The 22015-nt window shown below is 41.4% G+C and overlaps 1 protein-coding gene across 1 annotated transcript in view; it reads left to right on the top strand.

Annotated features, from left to right (window-relative positions):
* The first annotated feature begins 421 nt into the window (after window positions 1-421).
* LOC111158266 (solute carrier family 16 member 10) overlaps window positions 422-22015 on the top strand; it is a 122576-nt gene continuing 100982 nt past the window's right edge. Inside the window, exon 1 of the mRNA XM_022520187.1 lies at window positions 422-758. Within this exon, the coding sequence (XP_022375895.1) occupies window positions 422-758 (337 nt within the window). The remainder of the gene's footprint in view (window positions 759-22015) is intronic.

Genomic DNA, 22015 nt, shown 5'->3' with positions numbered 1-22015 from the left:
CGCAGAGACGGCCACCCGCGGGCACCTGGGTCTTGGCTCCTCCGGGCGGCTGGGCCCCGCCTCCGCCCTCCTGAAGCCCAATCATCTGGAGAATCCGGGGCACGTCCCGCTCCGGCCACGCCCCCAGCCGGCGGGGCGGGGGGCGTCTTTAAGAGCCCGCTGGCGGGCCGCGGTCGCAGTGGGGGGTGCGGGGCTGTGGACAAGAGGCCCGAGTCCCGAGGCTGTGAAGTGCTCGCTCTCCTCCGCCTTCCTTCTCGCGGCAGCTTCCGCGCCCTGCGCCGCCGGCCCACCCGGGGTTCCACCGCCCTCGCCTCGGCCTCACCAGCCCGCCGGCTCGGCGCTCGGCAGCTCCTCCGCGAGCCCGCCGGCAACTCGCACCCCTCTCGCGCTCCCCTGGCGCCCGAGGGGGCCGCCTGGGGCCATGGTGCCCTTCCGCGAGGAGCCCGCCGCCGCGCGGGGGACGAGCGAGGCGCAGCCGCCGGGCCCTGCGCCCACCGTGGGGGTCGCTCCGCTGCCCGGCCCGGGACCCTCGGACGGCCCCGAGGCGTCCGTGGAGAAGGTGGAGGTAGAGCTGAGCGGGCCCGCGGGCGCTGAGCCCCCGCAGCCTCCCGAGGGCGGCTGGGGCTGGCTGGTGATGCTTGCCGCCATGTGGTGCAATGGGTCGGTGTTCGGCATCCAGAACGCCTGCGGGGTGCTCTTCGTGGCCATGCTGAAGACCTTCGGGTCCAAGGACGATGACAAGATGGTCTTCAAGACAGGTGAGGCGCGGAGCCCGCCGCGCCAGCCGGGAGTGGGGGGAGAGCGGGCACGGGGCCCCAGAGCGCACCCGGCGAGTGGAGCGTGTGTCGGCGCCCGCGTGTGCGCCTGGGTGGGTGCTTGTGTGCGCGAGGGTGTGAGAGGTGGGTCTGTCCCGCTGCGAACGCAGCCTGCCGCTCCGGGGGCCCCGGTGTGCCTGGCTTTGTATTGAATCCAGATGTGGGGACGGTGTGTTTGGAAACAAGTCGCAGAACTTACTTGCCCAGATCTAAGAGTAGGGTTTAAGCGTCTTCGGTATACTTCCCTCTTAATTTTTGAAAACAAACAGAGCCTTTCAAACCCAGCAACATCGCACTGGGATTTTTACGGTCTCTTATGTGGCCAAGACCGTTGGGTTTTCGTTCATCTGCCTCCAGGGCTGTCAAGAGGGGGTGGGGTGGGGTGGGGTGGGGTGTGTGTGTGTGTGTGTGTGTGTGTGTGTGTGTGTTGAGGGAGGCAGGGTTGGCGGGATTAAAGAGATTTATTCCAAGGTCACGGTGAGTTCCGAAGGGAGCCGTGGAAGAGTCACGGTTTCATGTTTTTTTTTTGGGGGGGGGGTGCATTTTGTGCTAATTATAGAAAACATAGGGGGCAGCCAGATCAGGGACTGGGAGGAGGAAGGTGAGGGGTTGCCCTTTCCTGTTATGTTCTTTGTCGTATTTAACCATATATGAGACTGGATGAAAAAGCGCAGACTCAACATTTTTTCCCCTCCAGAGCGTTATTATGTGATCTCTTGACTGATAGGCAAAAAACAAGTCCAAGTGCCTTTGTATGAACTCTTCTACATACGTTATTTTATGGTAGCTTGCGATGCAGGTGTTACCAGCCCTATTTAGGTGAGCAAACTGAAGGTAGGTAAAAATAGTGTCTTGGTGAATAGCAGAATGGAGATAGAACACACATCTTATGACTTAAAGGGCTAAGTGATTTCCATTACTAAATAAGGCTCCTCCCTGCCATTGGGGAAACTTTATATGATTGATATATATTTTTTTAACCTTAATATTCTGTTTTTACAGTGAATATTCCTTAGGTCTTTAGTGTACATGCAGGGAACATGCAAGACTGTTATAACAAATTCTAAGGCAGAGGTAATGTTGGGAGTTTTAAAACCTTATATAAATAGTGTTACATGTATTATTCTGCAGCTTGCTTTTCTTCTACTCTGCGTTGTTTGCAGTTTATCCACAGAACACCTCAATTGGGCTGATAGCTTAAATTCTTATGTTTTAACTCAAGGTTTTCCATTGTATGGATGTATATTATACTTTACTAATGCATTCTCCCTTTAATAACCATTTAGATTACTTCCTGACTTAATAGCTGCAATGAATATGCTTGTACATTGTCTCTTTGCACATGTGATAATATACCATATTTAACCCGGAATTTCTGTTCCTTAAATAGCTCTTAAACTACTGTGTTACACAGATCACAGTGTTAGAAATGTAATGTCCTGTATTTATTTATTTTTATTTTATTTTATTTTTTAAAAGATTTTATTTATTTATTTGACAGACAGAGATCACAAGTAGTCAGAGAGGCAGGCAGAGAGAGAGAGGAGGAAGCAGGCTCCCCACTGAGCAGAGAGCCCGACGCGGGGCTCGATCCCAGGACCCTGGGATCATGACCCGTGCGGAAGGCAGAGGCTTTAACCCACTGAGCCACCCAGGCGCCCCCGTATTTATTTTTAATGGAAGGCAGGTGTTATAAAGTTTAGCAGAATTGATATGCATATGCAGCATTGAGCAAAAATAATTTTTTTATATGAGCATTGGGCATCTGATAAGGAAAAGCTCAAGGAGGCAGAATTGATACTCAACATTTTAAAACTGGATTCTTCAGCATTTAGCATATTCTTGCCTGGGTTTGCAGATTTTTAATGCAGTTGAAACAACAAGACAACAGTCTTTTGTTTACCAGTGTTCTTGCAAACTCAGGTGAGTAGTTCATTTGCTTTCTGTGGGTTTTTTCTCGTATCTTCATTTTATGAGAGTGACTGTGTGAGTCAGTGAGCAACTGCTGGGGAAAGGCGGTAGTTTTGTCGGGGATCTGAGTTTTAACAGTGTTGAAGCCTCTACCTACTTTTCACAACCCCAGAGTTCCTGCTGGCGACAGTATCCCAGTACTGGCCAGGTGAGGGTGAGGGAGGGGACAGGAACCTGTTCTCTTGAATTTTTGGAATTCCACTTTGTCATGTTTGTGTATGTGTGGGTGTATATTGTATAGTAACACAGGTAAGCCAGTTAAATACTGAAGATCTTTGTGTTTATCTGCATGACTGTGGTGTATGGCTGTGCCCTTGCACAAAGGTGCCCACCCAGAGCATAGTCCCGTGGTGACTGGGAACCAGCCTGTGCTCTGGGTGCCCGCCTGTGTACTTGTAATGGTTCTGTATAACACAGCAGCTAGATTGAACAGTGACTTTTACTTGGATGCTATGCTATACAGAGCTGACAATTGAAAAATGTTAAGGTCTAAGGAAGAAAAAAGATTTAACCTCATCTGTAGAAAAAAAAAATGGTAACATGATTTTCTTTAAGCCAGTTAATACTGAGACCTGTCCCCCCACCCCCAACACACACTCATGTTTCATAAAGTCCATCCTTCATAGCAGACACTGAAGTGTTTGAGAAAACCTGAAGTCTGCCTGTTCAGGCTTTTTCATTTTGATATTCCGATGCTGAGTCATCTGTGATTAAACATATGCAGGCTTCAAGTACAGTGCCCAAAATATCTGAATTGTTTGAGGCTTTTATTTTTCAAAAAGTTTTGGTCCATTATCTGTTACCTTATTCGTGATTGGTAATCCCAGCATTAGCGACCACTTAATTTTGTTTTCCTGTTTTCATCGGCTTCTTCCTGGTGATGAGCCCAAGGATGCATAGGAAAGTAGTGGTGGAAAGTGAATCTAGGTTTCTAAATGATGGCTCATTTTTCTTGAGAACTAACTATGTGCCAGGCCCAGTGCAAAGCACCTCTAGGCATTCCTATTTAAACTTTACTGCAACTCCATGATACAGGGTTAATTTAATATCTTTGCATATGTGGAAACTCCGGCTTACAGAGTAAGCAGTGGAGCCAGGATTCGACCTCGGGTTTATCTGACTCCAGAAACTGGGTTTTTAATGTTTGATCCTTTGCACTGGCATGTTAACATTCTGTTAATCCAGCTTTGTTTATTTTGTTGATTTAATTCAAGCATTAGGAATTGAGTACCATACCAGGAATTCTAGGATTAGAAAAGAAGTCTGAAAGACAAGGGTCCCTGTTTCTTGGTCTTCCTTTGCTGTCAATAAAGTATTGCCAATTGTTAATGTCTCATTGAAATAGGTTTTTATAGAGGGAGTTCCAGTGAGAAACAAGATAATTTCAAATGGCATTCCGCAGAAGTATGGGGTTTCTTTTGAAGAACCACATTCCTTTAGACTGATCCATGGTAGGATGTTTCCAGACAGAACTGGAAAGGAGATTTTCTCAGGCTTACTTCTTTCAGGGCTATCTTTTTTAGTTTGAGAGAGCGTGCAAGAGAGAGCTCACAGAGGGAGAGGGAGAAGCAGACTCAACCACTGAGTGGAGAACCCGATGCAGGGCTCCATCCCAGCGTGCCGGAATGGTGACCTCTGTGAAGGCAGAGGCTTAACTGACTGAGCCACCCAGGCGGCCCTCTTCAGGGCTATCTTAACTCTTCCAATGCAACTGATGATCTACCCAAAACTTCTCAGCAAAGTCCCTGAAGAAATTCATTCACACTAAGATATAGGTTAATTTATGCACCTTCATGTTACTCCTTATTCATTCTACAAAAGTTTACCAAGTTTCTGATACTCTCTGTGGTGGGCACTGGAGATGGTAATGGAGAGAAACAAGGTCAGCAGTTCCCAAGGATTTTTTGATCTGCTATGGGATACAAATGAGTAAACAGAATATTTCCCTGAGGCCTTTGCAATTTAGCAGGACTAAATCTTATTTTAAAAGCTGAAATTCTAAGGAAATTCCTGTGAACGGTGGGGGCTGGGAAGGCATTTGATGTTTGATAGCCTCTTTCTCTATGGTAATAAAACTTACTTTGTGAATTTAGGACTCTGGAAAAGGGAAGCAAGCTGAGCTACAAGTTAGGCAGGAGAATGAGTGAAAAATGTTGAGTGCCTCACAGCCCCACTATGTTATCCTCGCTGCCAGAGACGGGATGCTCAGAACTGTGCCTCACAGTTCCTCTGCATCAGAGGGCGCAGACAGAACTGGAGCGGTCTCTTTTCAGTTAATCTTTTACCTGTTCACATGTGTACAGGTAAACCAGATGCTTCTTTAACCGGAGTGGTATTTTCCCTTAGAAATCACAAGTGTGCTGGATATTGGAAAGCACATATTTAGTTCCTTCATGGAACTGATAAAGAATTAAGAGTTCTTTTATCTTCAGATACAGCGCTGTGGACGCTCTGGGATCTTATTAGGGTATTAATCTAGTTTACTTATCTGCTTTCTTCCTGGAGAAAGAAATAGTTTAATGGTATATTCACTTTTAAAATATGTTTATTTAAAACAAGTATGTTTTCAGAATCAGTGTTTAGGGTAGTTAATGATATCCTTTTGAAGATACTATGTCTTTGTGGTCCAGAGTCTTGGTCAAGTAGACTCTTGCTTCTTTCAGTAATTTCCAAATTGTGTTCTTTAATAGCCTTTCTTTAAAGTGGAGGTCTGTGGTTAAAGACGTTTGGGAAATACTGCACATTATCCTCCCTTCTTGGGTATTTAAAGTACAAATCAAGGTATTAAAATTCGGTAGTTTTAAAGAAAAGCAGATTATCAAAACAGTCCCCAAAGGGAGGCTCTCTGGCTACGATCTTTAATGCTACTCTGCCCTCCCATATGGCGGTGGATTGCTCTTCAGAGAGTTACAATCACGATGTAAGATTTTCAGTAACATTTAGGGAGCAGTGCATCTTGTAACATCTCTCAATATAGTCCTACTGGCACCTTTGAAACTTCAAGTCAGTTCATGCTCTTGAAAGTTTAAAAAAAAAAAAAAGTTTTCACGTTTACAGTTATGCCGATATTTACATGCTATAGTTTTTTGCTACACCTAAACTTATAAGAGGTTGATTATAGTTGAGAACTGAACTGCTCGGTCTGGCCTTTGTGCTAAGGGTCCCTTTATGTGGGGGGCGGGGGGTGGAGGGAGAGCTGCCTGGATAACTAATTATTTCTATATCCTAGGATGGTTTTTAGTCATGGTGTTTTGTTGAGCTGGTTATGGTGAATGAATAATTTGGTTCATGGTCTAATACATCTTTAACTCTAAGAAAATGTCTGTTATTTGCACTGGAAGAGGCTGAAAAACCAGGATAACTCACTTATGGCTGTTGTGCTTGAATCTCCTCCGTTCTCCTCCATCTTAAAACATCCAGTCTTATATTCCGTGTAAATTTGCCTAGACTGCCTGTTACGGTAGGTCATTAGATCACAAAAGTGGTTTCAGGATTTTGGAATAAATAAAGAAATGAGTATGGTGTGAGCATTTTGTACTCCCATTTCCAGAATGTTTCTGAATTCAGAGCAAGATGGAACAGTGTGAGTAGGATATAATGAATTTTGATCAAATGCAATAATCAATATTCCTGTGGTTTATCATGGAACTTTTATCAATAAAATTAACTGCTCAAAGAACAAAATCAGTCAAAAATAAAAACGTACCAGAACTACTTCAGGAGGGGTTTTGAGGTATCTTTTAGGATAAATTGTACTCTGAACTCCTGTTGTGATTTGTTGTTTCTTTTTGTACGGGTTCTTGTCGAATCCATATTGGAGTTCCTTGAGGCTTCATCCTAGGCCGAGTACTTGGCTTTACTTTTCTTACCTTTCTTGGGTGTCCCACACACCCCATTTCTCCAGCCACTCTGCTGGGGTTGTTATTTCCAAATTTCTTCTGTGTTCATGACCCCTGTTTATTGGATCTGACAGTTCCATTTGGATACACAGGTATCTCATAATCAAAATGAATAAAGATAAAAATAAAGAGCATTTTTTAGCCAACCCACACAATCCTCTTCTGCCACCAAAAACAGTAGCCACTTGCAAATAAACCTGTGCTTTCTTCTGAATTCTCTCGGTGTGTGACACCTCTGGTTGAATTCATCTTAATTTCTTATTTCTCCCTTTTCCTAATTTTGTTAAATTAGACAAAGTCCTTTTTACATTTATCTCCTTAATGCCTCATAAATCAATCCTCTTTCTTTCCTTTAGTGCTGTCTTAATTCATGCCTTCATTAATGCCTCAATTATTATCATAATGCTTTAACTGATCTCCCTGTTCTCAGTTACACACTTGAGTGATTTCTCTAAAACATAGGATTATATCCTCTTTAGAGGGAGCAGTGATACTCATTACACTATACACCAGAGGCCTTCAAGTTCTGGTCCTTTCCTGATCCATTAGCATTGCCTCTCACCTCTCTATCTTTTTCTTTGTGCTCTGGCCAAGCTGAAAGCCTTGTACTTTTCAGAACTTGCCCTGCTGTCTCTTGCCTCTCACCTTTAGTGTGCCCCTCCTCTCTTCAGTGTGGTTGTTAATCCTTGGTAAGAGTCTGATGAAATTGTTGGCCATTTTAGTCTTTTTCTCACAGCCATGGGACAAAACAGTGATTTTATACAACTGTTGTTACATTTTTGATGCACTTGGAACATTGGGGGGGTGGCACGAATTCAAATGAGTTACGAGTTATGATTAAAGTGGAAGACAGAGGGGTGCCTGGCTGCCTCAGTCAGTCAGAGGGGTGCCTGGCTGGCTCATCAAGCATGTGACTCTTGATCTCTGGTGGTGAGGTTGATCCCCATGTTGGAGTTAGAGATTACTTAAACAAAACAAAGCAAAAATACCCCCCAAAACAAGAAACAAAAACAAACTTGAAAGTGGAAGACAGAGAACCTAATTGCAACCTATTCTAATCTACCATTCTGTGAATGGTATTTTTTTTTTTTAAAGATTTATTTATTTATTTATTTATTTGACAGAGAGAGACAGAGGGAGAGGGAACACAGCAGGGGGAATGGGAGAGAGAGAAGCAGGCTTCCTGCAAATCCGGGAGGCAGATGTGGGTCTGGATCCTAGGACTCTGGGATCATGACCTGAGCCTAAGGCAGACGGTTAACGACTGAGCCACCCAGGTGCCCCTCTGAATGGCATTTTAAAGGTAATTCATATTTAAATGATAATTTGCATAGTCCTTTATCATAAATAGCTTTCATATGCATTCATACATATTCATACATTGTTTTTTAGAGTAGTCTTGTAGTGTGCTGTTACCTCCATTTATAGATAACAAACTTAGAACTTGTACAGTTTAGGGTTGTGGCACATAATATCACTCTATACATCTATTTTATTGAATTTAAGAGCGTCTTTCAGCTGGGTAAAAATTTGTACTTGTGTTAAAGTTGTCCTGAACTGTAGAACCCTGCCTTGTTTTTCTTCTCCCTTGAAACTATTTTCTGCATATTAACCTATATATTCTCTAGAATCTTAATAATATCTTTTACCCAAGTTATCAGAAATCCTGGGAAGTTGCTTTTGGAATAGAATTCTATTTAGAGTTATTACAGTCTAATTAGCGATCTGATCTCATATTCAAATTAAACAAACAAACCTTAACAAAAACAAACTCCCAAACACTCCTTGAGCAGTTGGCTCACCACAGCTCTGAGCACCAGCCTAGCGTGGTGCCACTCATGAACCGTGGTGTTTTTCTTGGCCGTGATTCCGAATGAGCAATTCCAGCACTCCTGAGGAGCTGTGCAAACCCACCACAAAAGATGCAGCCCCTCTGAGCCTGGAGTGATGGAGGGAAGCAGTGCTTTCACATGTACATGTACCAAATGTGTGTGAGCATACTTTTCTTTGCTAAGGTATCTTCAGTAACAGCAGAAATAACTCCCCACCTTGCCTATAGGACCTAGTGCTAAAGGAGCGGAGGAAATGACATGCCTTATTTCCAAGTTGAAGTCTTTTTTTTCATTTTTCTTTTTAGTTATGGGGATACATGTGAACTAATGCACATGGACCAAAGCTGGGTTTCTGCTTAAATTAAGTCTGGAGAGGTGTATGGGTCTGAGAAGGCAGCATAGTTTCCCTCCACTGGGAGGAGCATCTCAGAAGTTCCAGAGAGGTCATTTAGTTTTTTGTTTTTTGTTTTTCTTTTTTTAAGACTTTATTTATTTATTTGACAGACAGAGTTCACAAGTAGGCAGAGAGGCAGGCAGAGAGAGAGGGGGAAGCAGGCTCCCTGCTGAACAGAGAGCCCGACAAAGGGCTCGATCCCAGGACCCTGGGATCATGACCTGAGCTGAAGGCAGATGCCCAACTGACTGAGCCACCCAGGTGCTCCAAGGCACATTTAGTTTAAAAAAGCATAGTCAAGATTCTAATTTTGTATTTAAAAAACAAAATAATCCTGATTATTTTCATTATGCAACTAAAAGGAAAGTGGCAAAATCTTGGCTGGTGGATAAATACAGAAACATACCTTTATCTTCTGAATATTAGGGTTCTCACTTGAAGGTTTAGGTACCCTTGGAGGTATGCATTAAAGTTTTCAAGGATTATGAGACCTCTGTGTTTATCAAGAGGGAACAAAGTTGATCAGAAATGCTGCTCTCCCATAGGAAGGAGAATCACTGACTAGAGCTTAAGCATCGGTCTGCTGTCCAGTTATTACTTTTTTTTTTTTTTTGCTAAAGACTAAATTGCATCAACAGTGTTCTGTATGCATTCAGAGAGTTAAAATTTATTCTTGTGACTGACTTAGACTGAATCCAAAACCAATTCTGAGCTATGCTTTATAAAAGCAGAAAACCACTACTCATTTAAATGGAGATATTTCTTGACTCTTCTGAGTAGATTGGTTTTAATGCCGAAGTCTGGTGACTTTTTAATAGTAAAAATCTTTTCATCTTGGTTAATTATCCTTTTTATTAGTTTTGACTTCATGTTCCAGTTTTCAAATGGCAGCATCTCAAAGAATACACATTTGTCAATAGTTGTCTAAACAATGACATTCCACAAAGTTAATTGATGTTTTAGTGCAAATGGGGGCAGAACGTTGCCATTGTTCTATACTAATATAACACTCAAATTCTGGCAGCAATACCCCCAACACCATAGTTCCCCTGAGTGCCATGTTTTTAGATTGCTTATTTTCTGTTGGTTTATCTATGGCTTCTAAGTTTTCCATGTTGAACAGGTGTTACTTTTATAATAAATTAATTTTAAAAATAATTCATGGTTAGCATTAGAAATATTAACTTTCATGACTATAATAGTAAACTTGCCCTAAGAATAAGTTGTTTTGGAGGAATAAATGATAGATGTATGGAGTTTTAGCTGTGCGTGTTAGATTTTGTCTCTTTCTACCCAGAGAAAAATGTTAATTATGGAATAGGTTGCAAATGGAAAGCCAAGGAATACCAAACTAACTCTTTTACTTTAAATTTATAACAGATACTTACACACAAATGTTCTTGCATATGTATAGATGTCATTAGTACAGAGCCACAGTCTCTTATCTGACACTCTTGGGGCCATATATCTTTGGGGTTCAGATTTTTTTGGACTTTAAAAAAGTAAACTGTTACATACATCTCAATTTTTTAACACCGTACAGGGGAATCTGAGGTGGCACCCTGTAATCAAATACATTGATATTTCTTCAGCAAAATCTATGGGTATTCAGAGCAAGTGGACAAATAAAGACTATAAATAGTCTCATGTCAGTTCAGATTATATTTTGCTTCCAAGTGAGTATTGATACCATCTTACAAAAAACTTTTGTTTTCCATTTCTCAGTGAACATTCTTAAGGTACATTTTTCTACAGCACATAGTATACCTACTGCAGGTTTTCAGTAAGTGTGGCCTTCTGCCATACTGCTCTATCCTAGATTACTAACCAGGCCTCCTTTGCTGGATGTTTGAATTGCAGGCAGTGTTACGCAATATAAGTATCCTATCTGTATACATCTTTGAACAAAGAAATTGTTTTTTTCCTCCCTTGGATTGCTTCCTTGGGGTACATGTCCAAAAGTGAGATTACTGGTTCAAAGGGTATGAACAGTTTTATAACACTTGTTACGCATTGGCAGATTGTTCTTTAGAAAACTTAAAGCAGTTTACTGTGTGCCAGCAATATGTTGGCTTCCTGAACACCCTAACAATGTTAAGTTTTATTTTTGTTAATATTTACTAATTTGATAAGTGTCAATGCTATTTTTTTTTTAAAAGATTTTATTTATTTATTTGACAGAGAGATCACAAGCAGGCAGAGAGGCAGGCAGAGAGAGAGGAGGAAGCAGGCTCCCCGAGAGAGCAGAGAGCCCGATGCAGGGCTCGATCCCAGGACTCTGAGATCATGACCTGAGCCGAAGGCAGCAGCTTAACCCACTGAGCCACCCAGGTGCCCCGTCAATGCTATTTTTAAAAATTAACTTTAAATTATATTTTGTCGCTTTTAGGGCTATGTGTTTTCCCAGGTTTTGAGCCCTTTAAAAAGAGCAAAATGACCTGAATGGCCTGACAATTGCATATTAAATCTGGAAATACAAGGGGACACATACCAGTGAATATGTTAGAGTAAGTTTGTTACCACAAGTGGGAATACCAGGAAGGCATGAGAGTATACTTGTTTTTAGATTCTCACCTGCCGCACCTAGCAGGTGGGGCACACCCTTGTTCCCATTCCTCTGCTCTTAGCACAGGTGTTGATCAAGGCCTTCTTTTGGGGTTAAAAGTGGGAATGGAAATGAACCATCTGGAGACTCAGCTAGAAGGACTTCCTGACTCGTCAGGGTGACTCCTCATCCTTCAGAGGATCAAGTCTGCAAGAGCAGCCCTGTCTCATTCTGTGTGCTGTCGTCCTCCGCTGCCTCCTCCAGACCCAGCCAGTTCAGTTGAAAATAGCTTTAATTAATTAATTTGGGTGTACATGTACTTAAGAATGTTTTCCTTTTATTTATTTTTAAAAATTTTCATTTAATAAATTTTCATTTATTGAGCACAAACTATGTAGTAGGGTCGTGCAGGAAATGAATAAATTTGATGTATTCCATACACATGAGAGATTATGAGAGGAGGCAAAAACGTAAATAACTCTAAAGCAATATGCTATACATGTTAAATGCAGTATGAATAAAATAGAGGGTTTTAGAGGAAGGCAAAATGACTCCTGAGCTGATCAGGCAAGGTTGCATGGAGATAGAACTTTTGAGTTTGGCTTTAAAGTATCTGTAGACTCGATTTCAGATTTCTCAGGAAGAGGTATTTCAGGTAGAATATGAGGCCCAGGCAAGGGCTAGGAAGGCAGCCTACTAATGGATGTTTTACTGTGCTTTATTCTATATTGTAACTTGTTTTATCTACCCAATAATTATGTGATAAAACTGCTATAATGATTGTCATGTTTTAGATAGGCAGCTAAGGCTAGTGAGCAGTGGGGGCTGGGTTTGTATCAGGACCCACTGGACTCTTTATGCCTGAGTACACACTGGACTTATTAAGTGAATGCAAGGGGTTTGGTTTGCCTATAGCCAGGATATGTGTGTAAGGAAAGTCACAGAAGGGAAGGCTGGAAAGGAATGGTGGAGCTAGGGAATGGAAGGTTTGTATGGTGAGTTAAGAAGTTTGGATGTGATTTAATAGAGAGGCAATGGGGAGATACTGAAGGGGTCTGAAGTAGTGCCTTAAAAAGATGTGACTGGGTTGCAGAGGGAAAGAAAGGGTGAGCTCCAATTATAAAGTTGTTGGGTGAGGTTTGAGGCACAGTAGTTGAAATGGGAAAGAGGGGACAGATGTGAAACACTTTAAAGGACTGCCTGAGGAAATTTTAGTAAATGTAGGGTGTGGACAGTGATGTGGAAGCAGAGATGATGCCTGCATCTGGAATCTGCATTTAAGACTTTTTGAACTGGGAACCCCACATTTTCATTCCATACCGGCGCTACAGATTACATAGACAGCCGTGGACGGTGCCATTGTCAAGACCAGGGGCACAAGGAGGAGGAACTGATGGGGAAAGACTGACTCAGACCTTGGCCTGTTAAATGCCAGCAGGACATCATGGGATGATGTCAGGCAGGTAACTGGAAGCGCAAACCCGGAGCCTCAGAGTGAAGTGAAGCTGGAGATAGAGCTTTGGATGGAGCACGTGTCTCCAAGGGGAACATGACGTAGTAAGAGAAACCTAGAAATTCTGTCTCAAGCAGACATGGGGGTTGCTCCTAAGGAGTTTAGTTAGTGTCCACTGAAATCATCATATTTTAAAAGTAACAAAACTTTGGGATGCCCGGGTGGCTTAGTTGGTTAAAGGGTCTGTCTTCAACTCAGGCCATGATCCCAGGGTCCTGGATTCGAGTCCTGTATCGGGCTCCCGGCTGGGCAGAGAGCCTGCTTTTCCCTCTACCTGCTGCTCCCATTGCCTGTACTCTTTCTCTGTCTCTCTCTCTCTCTCTCTCTCTCTGACAAATAAATTCTTTTTAAAAAAATTAAAAAAAAAAAAAAACTTCATTGCTTTGAAAATTCTAGCATTTAGAGTTCTCTTATTCAGATCTGCAACTTCCCAAAGGTCAGAATTATATTATTATCATTGTCTTAAGTTTCCCAAAGTGTAGTCCTAAGACTTATTTTTTTCCCTTGTTATCTCTAAGGCTATTGGCATTTACTCTTTCTTTGATCTGTGATGAATTAAGCCAGTCTTTAAGTCCTGTTTTCAAGATGTTCTAGACCAAGAGACTATGAGAATAGCTTAGAATAGTTCTAATCAATTTATGTATTTCAAATTTAAGTATAAAGTATTGACAGTGGTGGAAAACCCGTTCAACAGGCAGATGTTATCTTGTAGATCTGTCTTCACAGCTACTGAGTCAGCTACTTCATTTACAATTCATGATGAAAACAGCTCTTTTCAGCGTAGGCTCGCTTTTTAAAAAAATGTCTAGGGAAACTAGGAAACTAGTATAAATGAATTTAAGTTCTCTGACTAGGAGTAGGGTCGAATATTGCACAGTTTGTTAAGAAACAGGACTGACTCTTGCAATTCTGTCATACTAGACGTCTGAGGTTTGGCCGGGGAGGAGGTGTCCTCCTGTGCTCGCTGGCCAGGAATGGAGTTGGGCCTCATTCGGGTAATAACTGGCCGTCCGGCTACACCCAGGTATATTTTGCCTTCATCTTGTGTCACATAGCATAGCAGCAAGACTCCGGCAAGATAATAGAAGGTCAGCGTACTTTCGGATGCATCCAGTGCCTCCGATAGGTCAAACAATATTGTCATTGAGCAGCTGGCACGGAGCCCACACGTGGGCGTGTGTGTTGACTCACGTGCTCTGCTGTAATCTCTCAGAGCCCTGGTCCTGAATTGCTCTCTTGTGATTCAAGCCCAGCTGAAGGTGCTGGAAGTGCAGTGACCCTGGTGGAAGAACCTGTGAGCACAGGGGGCGGATGAAAGGGAACGGATAGTTGTGTAAGAAGAGGCTATCTGCCTTTTTGGATAAGACACTCTTACCTTTCCAGTAACTGTTCTGTTTTTTTTTTTTTTTTTTTTTTTTTTTTTTTTTTTTTTTTTTTAAGATTTTATTTATTTGTCAGAGAGAGAGAGGGAGAGAGAGCGAGCACAGGCAGACAGAATGGGGCAGAGGCAGAGGGAGAAGCAGGCTCCCTGACGAGCAAGGAGCCCGATGTGGGACTCGATCCCAGGACGCTGGGATCATGACCTGAGCTGAAGGCAGCTGCTTAACCAACTGAGCCACCCAGGCGTCCCAACTGTTCTGTTTTTAATGTCATTTGACTTCATTTACAAGGTCTGTATTAAAGCGCATGTCTGCGTGGAAGCAGTCTTGTGACCGTGCTTGTCTCCTGTTGTGCTCCCGGGGATGAACTGAAATACGGCTTTGCTGACAAGTACATTTGGTATCTAGTGGTTATGGAGAGGGGAGGAAAAGGGAAGTCCAGCGAAAGCACTTTTCCCCCACAGTTTGATAAACAGAAGCCATGTAGTCTTGTAAATCCCATGGCAACACACCAGGCAGAAAAAAGACTTGCTAATAGCAAAGGTCAGGATTCACAAAAGAGCAATGTAGGTTTTTGGTATTGACTTCAAAACACAGTTTTCTGTAACTTCGCATTCATTTGTTACATGTATGCGGTTATAGTTTTGTATATATGGTAGTTGCTTTTCGTAACTTTGATCAGGAAACAGATGAGTCACTTAAATCAAAAGGCAGACCATTATTCTTTTTGGGGAAAAAAAATGTAGTAAAAGTAATGCTTGATCCAATTAATCAGTCTTCTTCCTCTAATTCATCATGATAACTTCAGGTGTCTGGTGGCAACTGAGAATGGGTTATGGAAAAATGTCAAGCCATTGTAATCCCCATTATTTATGGTCACTTAAGAAGATAAATTAATCATTGGTCACTAATCTTTGGATAATTACTCTATTTAGTTGGAAATATCCTTAATTTTTTGGAAAGCAAGTCAGTGAGTTAGTAGAACTGTCAAAATTGATCAGCTTTTTAAAGCCTAATAATAAGTGAATGGAAGCTAGTTGCCTGCAACCCTTTCTCTCCTGCACTGTAGAATGATCATTCTAAAACTCTGGACAGTGAAAATGCAACAACAGGAAAATATATTAATATACTACCTTATGGTTTTCGGGTGGGCATTCAGAGCCTGTTAGTTGAGGATTAACATAGTTGCCATAACAGGTGAAGTCTTGTGACCTGTGTATTTGGTTTTTGTTATTAGAATTAGGTAAGTTAATTACATTATAACATTGGCTTGGATATAGGTTGTTAGGAAGTGAGTCTTTTAGGGACAGCAATTCCGTTTACTTGTGCATTGAATAAATATTTTGAAGGAGTCAGCTTGTTTAAGTATTGTATTAGATGCTAGGGATGGGGATGGGAATAAAAAAAGCTATACATTTCAGTCCCAAAGGAATAAAAAAAAAAAGGGAGGAGAAAGTCTTAGCCTTCTGTTTTTAGCATGGGTACAGTGCCTCAAATGCAGACTAGTATTCACTTTTTGGAGTTTGAGGTCATCATTCTTGAGGTTCCCAAAGAATCTTTAAGAGTAAGTGAGGTTGTTATGCAGATGGATTCAGCCATATTTCTTATTTATCACAATCAAAATAATGCCATTTTGATGATAAAATTCACCTGCATTTGTTACAAATTGTTGTTTTTATAAGGTCTCTGGAAACAAAACAGAATTTTGCTAAGTGTTGTTTCCAGTCACTAGAGAAGGATTTGTGTCATTAATGAGAAACCTAAGACTATATGTGGAACTGACTGACTAGAACCAAAATATAAGTTAGGACTTTAGAAAACAATTGCAGGTTTAGAAATCTTAACTAGGACACATTTTAGAAGGCTCATTTAAAAAAAAAAAAAGATTTATTTATTTTAGAGAGTGTGAGAGCATGGGAAAGGGGCAAAGGGAGAGAGAGAATCTCAAGCAGACTCTTCGGTGAGCACAGAACCCAAAGTGGGGCTCAGTCTCACGACCCTCAGATCATTACCTGAACCAAAATCAAGAGTCAGATGCTTAACCTACTGAGCCACACAGGTGCCCTGGCTCAGTTAATTTTTAAAATCCAACTTTATTGAGGGATAATTTAATATAAAATTTAGCAATCTTTAAGAAAGATTTTATTTATTTATTTGACAGAGAGAGACACAGCGAGAGAGGGAACACAAGCAGGGGGAGGGACAAAGGGAGAAGCAGACTCCTGGCTGAGCAGAGAGCCCAATGTGGGGCTGAATTCCAGGACTGGGATCATGACCTGAGCTGAAGGCAGACTGTTAATGACTGAGCCCTAAATTCAGCAATTTTAAGGCTAGAATTTGATGAGTTCTGACAAATGCATACAGTCGTGAACCACCATCACAATCACAATCGAGCCTTTCCCTCACCCCCAAGATGTTCTCTTGTGTCTCTTTCCAGTCTTCCCTTTTACCCTGGCCCCTGGCCACTGCTGATGTGCTTTCTGTCACTATGGTGTTGCCTGCCCTAAAATTTTGTATAAACAGACTCATACAGTATTGTTTCTTTGTCTCTAGTGCTCACTCAGCATGATGGTTTTGAAGATTCACCCATGTTGTTGCATATATTAGTAGTTCATTTCTTTTTATTGCTGTGTAGTATTCCTTTGTATGCCTATACTACAATTTTTTATCCATTCACATCTTTTTAAAAAATATTTTATTTATTTATTTGGGTGGGAGGGAGAGAGAGAGAGAGCAAACACAAGCAGGGGGAGCAGCAGGCAGAGGGAGAAGCAGGCTCTCTGCTGAGCAGGGAATGGGATGCAGACTCAATCTCAGGACCCTGAGATCATGACCCAAGTGTAAGGCAGATACTTAAATGACTGAGCCACCCAGGTGTCCCTCCACTCACATCTCGATGGACGTTTGGGTTGTTTCTAGTTTTTGCCTGTTATGAATAGTGCTGTTTTGAACATTTATGTGTAGGTACCTATGTTTTCATGTCTCCTGTGCACCTTATTTTAATTTAAATCTTGTTCTGTATACTTATCTGTACTTTTAAATTTCACAAGAGGATGATATTTATTATTTTAATCAAAAGAAATTGTGATTGAAGGAGGAGGTGAAACAGTGAGTGGAGGACTCTGGAAAGACTAATTTTTCACTTGGGTAATTGGGTGATTGGTGGTATTCCCAATCAAGAGAGTCAAATATGGCTGAAATTTACTTTCTTTTTTTTTTTTTAAAGATTTATTTATTTTTTAGAGAGCGAGTGATTGTGAGTGGGTGTGCCAGAGCAGGGGAAGAGCAGAGGGAGAGAGAGAAGCAGACTCCCTGCTGAGTGTGGCGCCCAACCAGGACTCCATCCCAGACCCTGAGATCATAACCTGAGCCAAAATCAGGAGTTGGATGCTTAACTGACTGAGCCACCAAAGCACCCCTGAAATTTCCTATTTTTGAAAAAGACTGAAGAGGGCCTATTGAAATGAGTCTTGGGAAATCACTGATGACTTGGCGTGGGTGGAGGTGAATGGGGCTTGATTAGTTTGTGGAGCAGTGAATGGGGAGTAGAGAAGGGGGTGCGGGGTGAGAAGTGATAAGAGGAGAAATAGGGTGGTAGCTAGAGGAGGATTAGCATCAGGGGAGGTTAATAATTAACTTTACAAAGGATGGGAGTAGCTTGAGGAGAGGGATCCCGCAGAGAGGGAGATGAAGTTACGGAGGGCTAATGAGTAGAAGAAGGGTCCTGAGCAAGTCAGTTAAGGAATCCAAGCACTGATGGTGGTGGTGGTTGGGGGTTTGGCAGGGGTGCCACCGATTCAGGGCCTGGAGAGAAGACAGTAAAAACAGGAGCAGATGGAGGTAGGATTGCTGAGGATCAGGAAGCTGAGGGGGTATTTGTTTTCTCTGGGAAGTTATTTGTTAAGTGTCACCTGTTGTGGTAGAGGAGCAGATCTGAAGAGAGTGGCAGAGGTTTGGGAGCTGAGTAGTGAGAAGAAAAAGGAATGATAACAGCTCTGAGAACTCAGCCAAGATTGGAAAAAATGAATTTGTGGTGAAGCTGGTTTCTGAGATTGTGGCTTTTTCTCCACCCCGCCCCACCCCTAACCCCGACTGGCTCTGCAGCCTGATAAGTGCCCAGGGAAGGTGAACTGAACAATTGATACAAAGTCAGAGAAGGATCAAAGCAAAGTAATTTTACATTTTTTGTTCTGTTTTCAGCTCTATGCTGTGTGGCTCCCTCTTCTCTTTACCTTTTATACGCCTCATGTTTTTGGTGAAGTTGACTAAACATTTAACAACCAAATGTAGTTTTTTAAATTGTGATAAAATTTATGTAACATAAAATTTATCATTTTATCCACTATTAAGTGTACAGTTGAGTTGCATTAAGTATATTCACTATGTTGTGTACCCATCACTGTCCTACAATTTTAATTTGAGGCATGGCTTTGTAATTTCTTTTCCTCCCTTTCTATTACTCCTGATCTGTAAATTCAACATAGTCCTTTACTGGAGACAGCATTTGTATTTTTGAGATTGAGATATTCATAATAATAGGTACTGAGGTTAACTTTGGCAGGTGCCGTGCAAGGCCCAAATTGTGGCATTAGCTTTCTCGATATTTCGTTGTAATTACTTGTTACTGTCCATCTTCCTTACTAGGCTTGTGAGGTCCGTGAGTGCAGAGGCTATCTGTCTGTGTCTTATTTACAGTTACATCTGTACTGCCTGGCTTAGTGCTTGGCACATAGTACGCATTCAGTGGAGTTTTTGAGCACATGAAAGTCCTTCACCGAAAGAGTTTATTTCAGTTTAGTAAATTCTTTCTGAATGCTTCCTATAAAGTAGGCAAAACTTGTATTCACACTTTAATACAGATTATGGGGCATGCCACATTCCAATGTCTAGTTAATTAGTAGAAATCAAAAAGGGTTTATATTTGCAATTTCACCTTGGAAGGTATTAGAGAAGCTTGTGCATTAAACAAATGGTTGTACGGAATTGGCAGCAGTAATCCCAAAGCTTGAAGGCTGTAGGTTAATTAGGATAACTTGACAGAAAGTGAGTTAATAAAATTTGAGAGTTGAAAGAATGTTCCAATAATTTATGTTCACACACACTTCAGATAGATCAGCAGGTAACAGGAACTTTAGTTGCAGAATAGTCCAAAACAGTGGAATGCCAGTGGATTTTATGGCTTGTGGTAATGTTTTGGAGAAAGAAAACCTGTAAAATTGTTTGGGGCTGTTTGGTACTATTACTCTGTATGAAATAAAAAACACTAGAGTTTAAAATATTGTCTTCATTAAAGATAATGTATAGCTAATGTATTAAACTAAGAATTATATTTTTATAGTTTCATTTATTAATGGATTCAGTAATACTTTTTATTCAAGAAATATGCACACATATATGGGGATTTCTCTGTTAACTGGTATTAGATAAAAATCATTATTTCCACCAACTGGCTTATGTTTAAATGGATGTAAAGGGGCAAAATACACATATAAGAATTAATTAGCAATATGATAACATATTTATAAGAATAATCACAATATGTCCTCTGATCCTGAAAGGTAAGGATTCTGTGTTTGTGTGTAGAAAACCCCACTGAGGTCCTTTGGAAAAAAAAAAAAAAATCTGCCTCCAGTAAGGTATTTTGGATCCTATGGAAGGAATAAAGAAAAGCTAGTGGAACTCTAGTTCTATTATTTTCTTACCCTTTTTTCACTCTCAATAAGCTGAAACTGGAGTTTGGTTTTAGGAACAGTAATGGAAATTTTCTTATGTACCATCAGCAAAATCTAATCCTGAGTGATTACTAAGGCTTTTCAGTGTGTGCATGTTTGTGTGTGTGTATGTGTGTGTAGGAAGCAGACAGACCGAAAAAAGACACAGGTCTTTGGAATGGACTTCTCCACTTAAGTAATAGAGCAGGCAGTGGGGGGAGAGGCGGTTTGAGGGGAGGGGCAGGGAGGAGCCGAATCCCAGGAAAGGAAGCCTCAGGCTCCAGACTTGGTTGTGTAAGTGCTGCTCTGTTTCTTCCTCACTGAGGCCTGCTCGGTCCCCATACTGGTGTTCTGCCCGCTTTGTGTGGGGGAGAGAGGAGCCGGCTGTGTGAAGGTGGGATCTGGGGGTCTTAGTGCCTGCGAGGCTGACAGGAGCAGGTTGCATCTCCAGCTGGGCTCTGGGACAACAGTAGCACAAACATCTAGGGAAGACATTCTCCTGTCATCATTTTTATTCCTGAGTCATCATGTTTACTTACTCAGATGTCTGGTGTTGCCAGTTACTCAGAAATCAAGCAAGCAACTTCTTCTGTTGGTCTTCTTTCCTTCCTTCTTTTCTTACTTCTGTCTTGTCTGTTACTCCTTTCCTTTATGTTACTCAAGCAGGCGCATTTAAACACAGAGGTTACCATTTCCGCCAGCAAGCATTTCCTCCTTACCTCATTGACTTCTAATCCTGCGGTGTGTGATGGTGAATTAAGACATTTAAAGATGTTGCATTCATGTAATAACATTGGTGAATCTCGAGAATATAGTACTGAGTGAAAATATGAAGTTGTAGAATGGTTAATATGATATCATCTACATTTCATTTAAAAACATGTAAAACTACTACATTTCGTAGAATCTAAAACACTATCAATGCTAAGATGCACCACTATTTTAATACACTGAATTTATTGATTGTAAGATACATCCTAATTTTATAGATATTTTAATATGAGAAAATGCATCTTAGAATTGAAGAAATAAGGTAGGTAGATTCATTTTATTTTATTTTTTAAAGATTTTATGTATTTGACAGAGATCAGGAAAGAGCACAAGCAGGGGGAAGAGTGGAGGGAGAGGGAGAGGCAGACTTCCTGCTGAGCGGGGAGCCCAACGCAGGGCTCAACCCCAGGACCATGGGATCATGACCTGAGCTGAAGGCAGATACTTAACTATCTGAGCCACCCAGGTGCCAAGGAGATATATTTTATTAAAATGGACTTATATAATAAAAATATAAAAACATGCATAGAGGAGCACCTGGGTGGCTCAGCCGGTTAAGTGTTTACTTTCGGCTCAGGTCAGGATCCTGGGGTCCTGGAGTTGAGCCCCACATCAGGCTCTTTACTCAGCGGGGGAGCCTGTTTCTCCCTCTCCTTCTTCCCCCACTTCTTGCTCTCTCTTACTCTCAAATAAGTGAATAAAATCTTAAACAAAACCCATGCATAGAAATGATATATAGCCAATTCAGGATGTAGTTTATGAAGGGAAGGTTGTAGAGGAGGGCTACAAGGGACTTGAACCCTATAAATTATTTTCTAAAATCTAAAGCAAATATTGTACGAAACTAAGATTAGACAAAGCTGGTTGGTGAATTCCTATACTTTTCTGTATGCTGTGTTTCATAATGAAAATTATATATTTAAAAGCTACGTAAAAAGCAAGTTGCAAAAGTCTTTATATAGTGGATCCTGTTTTATCTTCTAGCAGTATTTGATTTTGTGTTCTTTTCGGCTTTTTCCTGTGTCTGTCATACCATCGCAGGTTTTGTTGTTGCTGCTGCTGTTATGGGAAGGCTGGGGCATATTACATTTCCATTTTTCTGTATGAATTAAGAGACCTACTATGTGTTGTTTTAGTAATGATAAAAAGGGCAAAGTTTTTTTTTTTTTTTTTTTTTTTTTTTTT

The sequence above is a fragment of the Enhydra lutris genome, unplaced genomic scaffold (genome assembly GCF_002288905.1).
Source record: "Enhydra lutris kenyoni isolate GAN:26980312 unplaced genomic scaffold, ASM228890v2 scaffoldscaffold58, whole genome shotgun sequence".
NCBI classification, from domain to species: domain Eukaryota; kingdom Metazoa; phylum Chordata; class Mammalia; order Carnivora; family Mustelidae; genus Enhydra; species Enhydra lutris.
This window is presented reverse-complemented; position numbering and strand designations above follow the sequence as displayed.